Raw genomic sequence first — 8,967 nt, 5'->3', positions numbered from 1 at the left:
AAAGAAAGAAAGAAAGAAAGAGAGAAAGAAAGAAAAAGAGAAAGAAAGAAATGACAGGGGGAAAATGGTATGAAGTACCTGCTTTATCGAACCTGGGGCCTTTGCGCCACATACAGCTCTGGATAACTAAGATCACAGCCCAACGCAGAAATGGCAAGCTTTAGGATGGGCAAGATGGCTCAGAGGGAAAGGCACTTGTAGCACAGATCCGACAGGAGATCAGTCCCCAGACCTCATGTGGGAGGAGAGAACCAACTCCACAAACTGTTGTCTTCCGATCTCCACGTGGATGAATGCACACACTCACATACCCACAGCAGTAATAACATAACTTGATTGTCTACTAACCTCCCCTTATATTTCAGCGGAAATCCTTGAGTTGGCTGGGAACGCTGCGAGGGACAACAAGAAGGCCCGGATAGCCCCCAGACACATCCTGCTCGCCGTCGCCAACGATGAGGAGCTCAACCAGGTTGGTTCACACCCTAGGCTCAGGTGGAGGGGGGGGGAGGAGAGGGCGGAGGGGGGAGCGGTTGCCAGGCATGCTCCTGGGTGGACCCAGCCAGCTACAGTCATACCAGTGATACTGCTCCGTCCCATTTGCGCGCGCACTCAAGTACGCATGCATCTACACAAGCACGCACACTCGCACATACGCATGCTCACTCATCAGGCCAAGGCAAAGAGCAGATCTTTGCATTCAGAGTCAAGACCAAATCCCCTCTAGAACCTGCCGTGCCTTCGAGAGTTGGTCTCCTTATTAAAAATAAGCCATCACATGCATATAATTATTCCTGGCAGTTTCTTAACTCAAACTCTGTGGGTGATGTATTGAGGTATGTCTAGGAGACTCCTTATCTATGCATTAGGACTGATGGGCTCCACAGTCAAGTGAATGTCTTCCTGGACACAGTAAGCAGCTGGGGGGTAAATAGTATGAGAAATTCTATCTATATTCATGTTCCTATCTCATTCTTCTCAAACTAAAGAATCTTCAAAGGCAATCATAGAGTGATCGCTTCCCCCCACCCCCGCCCCCCAAAAAAGTGATAAAAACGGATTGCTAGAAAAATTCAAAACAAAGGCATGCAAAAGAAAATGCTATAATAACTGTCTATTGGCTGTAGATGCTTCTAGATTCTCAAGGTGTCTGTGCTGCTCTGGTAACGGAGGGACGGCTAGGGGTTGGAGGATGAACTGTGGGTTCAGTCCACCCTCTGGTTTAGAATATGCAGAATATATGATTGTCCTCTGATTGTTCAAAAATGTATCCATTGGGAGGTTCATGACCAAGTGTAGGTTCCTAATGGGACGCAGGTTTGAGAGTGTGCGAGCGAGCCACTGGATCTCATTCTTGAGTTAACCTTTGAACCCAGGTTCGACCAGCTGTGCTTCCCATACGTGAGGCTCTCTGTTCCCCACTGTCATCTGAAACTCCAGAGCTCTGGCATCATGCCAGTTTTGACCTCTCTGACCTTCTGATTCCACCTTGTTTTGCTTTCTGTGCAAGACCACAGACAACCTCATGCCTATTGGGAAACGCTTTGCAAGCGTGGGATGTGCGAGCCGGTAGCTCGGTGAGAATCAGTTTTTGTTAGCTGAACAGAAGCCAGACTTAAGCCTTGTTTGGCCAGTGCTGAGCCCCGAGATAGCCTGCGCAGGCCTGACCAGCCCTTTACATTCCTCTCTCAGCTACTGAAAGGAGTGACTATCGCCAGTGGGGGTGTCCTGCCAAGAATCCACCCCGAACTGCTGGCCAAAAAGCGAGGGACCAAAGGCAAGTCAGAGACGATCCTCTCCCCGCCCCCAGAGAAAAGAGGAAGGAAGGCCGCATCAGGCAAGAAGGGGGGTAAGAAATCCAAGGCCACCAAGCCACGGACGTCCAAGAAGGTGAGTGGCGGAGCCTTTCAGGAGCCAGGTATTCCCATAGTAGGCACACTGCTTCTCTCCGGAAACCTAAACCCCAAGGGATGTGGTTAGGAGGTGGGACCTTTGAGCGGTGGCGATATCGTGGGGACACATCCTTCACATGCAAGGCTAGTGTCTGCCTTGGTTTCCCTATCCCCAATGCCGTAATAAAATACTTGAGGGGGAAGGAGTGTAGTTCAAGGGTATAATAATCCATCATGGAGCAGGGAGTCAAGGTGGCAGGAGTTTGGAGCTAGGCATGGTGGCACTCAGGAAGCAGAGGCAGATGAATCTCTGAGTTCAAGGCCAGCTTGGTCTACAGAGTGAGTTCCAAGACAGCCAGGGCGACACAGAGAAACCCTGTCTCGAAAACAAAAAATTTTAAACTAGAGGTATAGCTTAATGGTGGAGCATCGCCCAGCATGCAGGGGGTTGGGGAGAGAGGTGCTAGGCCTTCTCCCAAGCGTTTCATAAACAACGACGACAACAGTAATAGTAAATCCAGATGAAAGCTTGGCTCTTCAGATACAGTAAGCAACCTTTCGCATGCTCAGTAGCCCTGAGCAGCAGAGATACCAAACATTTCCATCACTGGCGGTTCGGTTAAACAACGGGGCACTTAGATTGTCGCTCTGCAGATCTCCACGATAACAAAATATCATACAAGACTTTGTGCCACTGCCACCCGGCCCCAGGACAATCCTGGGGAGGAGGGAGGCCCAGCATGAATGCAGCTTCTCCACCCAGCCGCTTGGCTTAGAATTCAGTGGTTCTCAAACATCCTGATGCTGTGGCCCTTTAATACAGACTCTCAGGTTGTGGTGACCCCTTAAACCATAAAATTATTTTTGTTGGTAATTTCATAGCTGCAGTTTTGCTACTGCTATGAATCACAATGTAAATATCTGATGTGCAGGATGTCTGACATGCAACTCTTATGTGAAAGGGTCATTTGACCCCAAAGAGGTCGAGGCCCACAGGCTTAGGTGCTTATTGTAAATCTTAGACACAAAAGACTAACATAACAGCCAAGAATAATGTATCTGTATCCAGGTTTGGATGAACACAACTACAGGGGCCTCTGGGCTCCCATAAGCATTGTTATGATCCTGGGGGTGTGGTTTGATTTGGTTTGGCTTGGCTTGGCTTGGCTTGGCTTGGTTTCGTGGTTTGAAACAGTATCTCTTGGAGCCCAGGTTGGCCTCACTTGTCTATGTAGCCAAGGATGACCTTGGACTTCTGATCCTATAGTGTCCACCTCCTGAGTTCCTGGATTCCAGTTGTATGCTATTAGACCTCGTTTATTGATCGAACCCAGGGCTTCCTACGTGTGAGGCAGGTGCTCTACCCACTGAGCTATATCGCCGCCCATATTGTGTTTCTTTCCTGTTTACTCTTTGCCCGGCCTGGGGTATGGCTCACAAGCAACTAACGGCACGCGATTAGCTGACACCTGGTTCAACCCATAGACACCCTCCGATAGGAAAAGGGGTGAGCAAAGCATAATGATAGGTGTGTATGAATGTCAAACATACACGGTGAGGTAGCCAGTGAGGTGGATCTCTGCGTGCTGCCTGGCCTCAGCCTGCATCGAGTGAGATAGATGTATCCCCATCCAGACAGCTGGGGACCACAAGGTCCCCAGGGAGCAGAGAGTGGCAGGTTCCTTATTCATTTCTGATATTAAAAAAAATAACTGAGACACAGAGAGGTGGCATGTATGTCCCCTCCAGGGCCATGAACTTTCTCTCAAACTTACCTAGAGAATCAGAAGGTTCCCGCTCCCTGGAACTGAAGGTTTCCAAACTGAAACCTTTTACTTCCTGTGCCATCGAAAAGATGGAAGAAGAAAGGGAGGGAGGGAGAGGAGGAGAGAGAGGAGGAAAGGGGAAGGGAGCAGAGAGGGACCCGGATTGCAACTCAGTAGCAGTGTACATGTGACAGCCACATTCACTGAAGAACAGATCGTCCAGCGTCTGTCGCCTGACCACTTCCCTTCATACGCTGGTGGTGGCCATGGAAAGACTGCCCCCCAACTGCGGGGGTGGGGGGAGGAACCTCTCTGGACTGGTTCTCATCTTTCCCTCTGGTTTCACCCACAGTCCAAAGCAAAGGACAGCGATAAAGAAGGAACATCAAATTCCACCTCGGAGGATGGGCCGGGAGATGGCTTCACCATCTTGTCTTCGAAGAGCCTCGTTCTGGGGCAGAAGGTAATAACACGGGCGGGGCTGCAGTAAGCGCCTCTGTATATGCCACTGCTCACAAGCCAAGATGCCTCCTCCGACCAGGTGTCGTATAAGAGCAGACTATTGGGTGCTGGTCAACGTTAGGTCAGCCTAAAGTCTGCTTAGAGGATCTGAACGATAGGACGGCATCCTGGTTCTGCTGGGAAATCCCCAAGCCCCAGCTATGTCTTCACCTACCAAGAAAAATCGATTGCTAACTGCCAGCCAGGCTTGAAGAGGCCTAGCTTCCATGATGAAATGTCATTTAACAGAGGGAGAGAATAGCAATATATGTGTCTTGAGTATGACGGGTGCTAGGAATGAATTATTTGTCAATTATTCAGTCTGCCTTCCTTCCTTCCTTCCTTCCTTCGCTGCAGGGGGTGGGGGAAGAAAAGATAAAAACCTAACAGGGTGTATTCCAACAATTTCTCAGCATCCTGCCAGACATGCAAATAATTCATTTCTATGAGCGTCAGATTCACCGGGCAGACAGATTATCTACGGAGCCAACCCGGGACTGAAATAAGGCACACGGGGAGGTAGCCAGTGAGGTGGATCTCTGCGTGCTGCCTGGTCTCAGCCTGCATCGAGTGAGATAGATGTATCCCCATCCAGACAGCTGGGGGACCACAAGGTCTCCAGGGAGCAGAGAGTGGCAGGTTCCTTATTCGTCTCTGATATTTAAAAAATAATAATAATAAGTGAGACACAAAGAGGTGGCATGTATGTCTCCTCCAGGCCCATGAACTTTCTCCCAAACTTACCTTGATAATCAGAAGGTTCCCGTTCCCTGGAGAAGACACTGGGAAATGTTATTCCTTCTACACTGCCAAAACCACATAAGGCAGCCCCAAGAATGTGGTACTCCAGCTGAGGGTGTAGCTCAAGGATAGACTGTTTCCCTGGCACGCACAAGGCTTTGAATGGATCCCTAGCACAGAAGAGGGGCTGGGAGATGGCAGTTGTCACAGGTAAGGGCAGGGTGGGAACCCAGAGCCCGCTCCTTCTCCCCAGCAAGAGCGCAGACCTCCTCCCAAGAGTTCTGAAGGGGTGAGGAGAGAGCAAGCCGGGGCTACTTTCCACACAGCTACTGAGATGTGCCAGAGGTGACCCAGGCCACCAGGGTGAGGAACAAAAGACACATAAATGACAGAGAGAAAGGGGACGGAGTGCCCATGTCTGTTCCGGGCAGTGATGGCAGGCTACTGGTCTCCAAAGCATGGTGGCTCGGGGCTGTGATGGCAGCATTGGGAGGTAGAGGCAGAGGAGCTGAAGACAAGCATTGGCTTCCCCAGTGAATTTAAGACCAGCCTAAGCTACCTGAGGCCCTTTCTCAAAACAAAAGAAATCACTGGGATTTTGAGCCCCTCTGCTGACCCTCAACCTGGATGGTTGAGAAAAGCGATGCTGACCGTTACACTGAAACGCTTTTCAATGAGGAGGTTCATCTCCTGCCTGTCATCACCATCTTTTCTTCCTAACGCAGCTATCCCTGACCCAGAGTGACATCAGCCATATTGGCTCCATGAGGGTGGAGGGCATCGTCCACCCAACCACAGCCGAAATCGACCTCAAGGAAGAGATAGGTAAGGTCTGGGACTTTGGAGAAGTGGCAGGGTGTAGTCCAGTGTCCACACCGCTCTCTCGGACTCAGTTGTCCCTCTGCCTGAGGTCCCAGGTGGAAATGACTGGCCCTCAAACAGCTTAGCTGTCAATTGGCGCCTGGCCCCCTTTGTAGCTCATCCTGCTAACTGCTCAGCTGCCACCACCGCCACTGCCACGCAGCTGCCACCATTGTTGCCACTCTGCCTTCGCTGCTGCACTTTTATGTCCTCCCCTCTGCCTCTGTTACAAAAAGGGGAGCAGAAAACGCCACTGGGGGAAGCTATTTATGGGCACCAGGCACACACAGGGTGCACAGACAGACATGCAGGCAAAACACTCATACACATAAAAGAATTTGTGAATTCTTAAAATGCCTTTCAGAAGAACTTATTATTAACCCTGACAGTGACTTCAACAGACTTGAACACTGTTTCAGCAACACACAACAACTTCCCCAGGCTCCCAAGAGAGATAGGGGTCCCCTCATGGTCACACATAGCACAGTGACCCACCCATGACAAGAGACCAGGTGTGGAATGTTGGACGGGCCGTTATGTTGGCATTTGGAAAGGTTTGGATTTGGGTTTTTCAGATTGGGGTGTTCCGCCCTGCTGGGACGTGGATCTGTGGAAGATGACATGCTTAGCAAGAGGGAAGTCTAAGGTTCCGTACTCAGCAACACAAGAGAGGGAGAGAGAGATGTGGGAGCAGGGGTGGGATGAGGGACGGAGGTCCTTTAACAAAGCTTGTTATCCTGCACAGACCTCTGTGCCATGCCACCAGCGCCGCCAGTGCCCTCTGGCAAACCAATAAGACATGTCACCCCTGATACCTCCTTACCTAACGTGCCCAGCAATGAGATTCTACTGTCAGGACATTCACCACTGCCCCACTGTTCTCCTTTGCAGGGAAAGCCTTGGAAAAGGCTGGGGGTAAAGAGTTCTTGGAAACAGTGAAGGAGCTTCGCAAGTCCCAAGGCCCTTTGGAAGTCGCTGAAGGTGAGTGTGGGACTGGGCTGCATCTCAGCCTGGCTCAACCCCGTCCTTGCGACCTCCAGCCTCCACCTTGTATATGGTCACTTGTATATGGATCCTCTTGTATATATGGTCACAGTATACAAGACGATGAGCGATCCCTAGAATCCAGGCACATTTGATGGCATAGGCTTGCCAGTGGTGGAGAGGCGAAGGCAGGAAGATCCCTGGAGCTCATTGGCCAGGTAGTCTAATCTACTTGATGAATTCTGGGCCTGGCAATAGTCCGGTCAGAGGAGGTGGAAAGTGTTCCAGAAGGTGACACTAAGTCTTTTCTCTGGCCTCTAAATACACACACACACACACACACACACACACACACACACACACACGAACACACACACGCGAGAACACGCTCACACACAGAGAAACACACATGCATGCAGGGGGTTGGGGGGCGCTGCTTTAGAACCGCTCTGAATTTGAACAGCCAGTGTAGGTTGTTTCCTATGCTCTGAGGATTCTTGGATCCCTTATGGTCATGAGCAGAAGAGGTGAACACTAAATGGTCTCAGGGGTTATTTGGGTTAGTTTTGCATGTGTGCACCAAGACATACAGAACATATAATTTACCCCATATGCCTCTTTTTTTTTTTTTTTGGTTTTTTGTTTGTTTGTTTGTTTTTTTGGAGACAGGGTTTCTCTGTATAGCTCTGGCTGTCCTGGAACTCACTTTGTAGACCAGGCTAGCCTCGAACTCAGAAATTCACCTGCCTCTGCCTCCCGAGTGCTGGGATTAAAGGCGTGCACCACCACGCCCGGCCATATGCCTCTTAAAGTATGTAATTCATTGGTATCAAATATTTCTACAGTGTTGTACAACCTGATGTACTATTTACTTTCAGAAGTTTCTTACCACCTCTGACCAAAAAGTCCAGGTTGTGGAAACCACTAATTTACTTCCTGTCCCTATGGAATCACTTGGAATGGACATTTCATATAAATGCAGACTTACAGTGACAGGCCCTCTGTGTCTGGCACCTTGTAGCTGACATAGTATTTTTTTTGAATTTCATGTACGTTGTAGGATGTATCATCCCCTCTCCTCTTTTTTGTTACAGAATAATATTTGTGTCAGCATCCCATCACCGTGACAAATGCCTGAGAAAATCAATTTAATAGGGGAAAGATTTTTATTTTGGGTTCCGTTTCACAAGGTTCAATCCAAGGCTGGATGTTTTGTGGCTTAGGATGAGGCAGAGGGCCTTGGTGGCACGAGCCAGCAAGATGGCTCCGTGGATTAAGGCTGCCAAGCCAGACCACTGCTCACAGCATCGAGACTTCCCATGGGGAATTAGGTGGCTGCACCGTGGTACTGCACTCACTCACCTAGCATGCATGAGGCCCCAGGTTTGATTCCCATCACCAGGGAAGAAAGCCAGAGCAAAACTCACATAGCCAGGACTAGAGAGATGGCTCCAGAGGACCAAGGTTCAATTCCCAGCAACCTCCAGTCAGCTCAGACTGTTAACTCCAGTTCCAAGGGATCTGATGCCCTCTGCTGGCCTCTGTGGTCTCAGCGTCAGAGGAGGCTCCCAGGAAGTGCCTGGAAATGTGGGAGAAAAGCAACCCGAACCCAGGACAAGACATGTTTCTAAGCAGAATTAGGGAACTTGTGAGCGATCGGAGACGTTATAACTAAAGAGTTCTTTTTATTATTACTATTATTTCTTTTTATGTATGAGTGCTCTATCTGCATGTACACCTGCATCAGATCCCATTACAGATGGTTGTGAGCCACCATGTGGTTGCTGGGAATTGAACTCAGGACCTCTGGAAGAGCAGTCAGTGAGTGCTCTTAACCACCGAGCTCTCTCTCCAGCCCCCTGCTAAAGGGTTCTTATCAGGGAACTTTCCAGAATTAAATGCAAGTTCAGGTTGGGCAAAACAAATGAAAGTCAATCCCAAACCTGGCTCACCACAGAGATTTGGTCAGGTGTTCTGAAGTCAAGAAGAATCCTTAAAGCTGTCAGAGAGGAGAGGTGGTCATCTATAATAACCTGGCAGCTTGAGCCAGCGAGAAAGCTCAGCCAGTGAATGTTCTTGCCATGGGCTTAAAAGCCTGAGTTCAGCCCCTGGGATCCTCTTAGTGGAAGAAGTGACGCCCCTGTGTTTTTCTCTGATGTGTATGTACTGTGGCCTGCATGCATTAATGCATGTATGTTCACATACACAGAGAGAGAGAGAGA

The 8,967-nt window shown here is 49.6% G+C and overlaps 1 protein-coding gene across 1 annotated transcript in view; it reads left to right on the top strand.

Moving 5' to 3' along the window:
• LOC110326259 (core histone macro-H2A.2) overlaps positions 1–8,967 on the top strand; it is a 45,309-nt gene that overhangs the window by 30,957 nt on the left and 5,385 nt on the right. Inside the window, exons 3-7 of the mRNA XM_021204517.2 lie at positions 366–472; positions 1,693–1,890; positions 4,011–4,121; positions 5,626–5,725; positions 6,653–6,742. Of these exons, the coding sequence (XP_021060176.1) occupies positions 366–472; positions 1,693–1,890; positions 4,011–4,121; positions 5,626–5,725; positions 6,653–6,742 (606 nt within the window). The remainder of the gene's footprint in view (positions 1–365; positions 473–1,692; positions 1,891–4,010; positions 4,122–5,625; positions 5,726–6,652; positions 6,743–8,967) is intronic.

The sequence above is a fragment of the Mus pahari genome, chromosome 9, assembly GCF_900095145.1.
Source record: "Mus pahari chromosome 9, PAHARI_EIJ_v1.1, whole genome shotgun sequence".
In the NCBI taxonomy this organism is placed as follows: domain Eukaryota; kingdom Metazoa; phylum Chordata; class Mammalia; order Rodentia; family Muridae; genus Mus; species Mus pahari.
The sequence above is the reverse complement of the archived record's forward strand: the minus strand, read 5'-3'. Positions and strand labels throughout refer to the sequence as shown.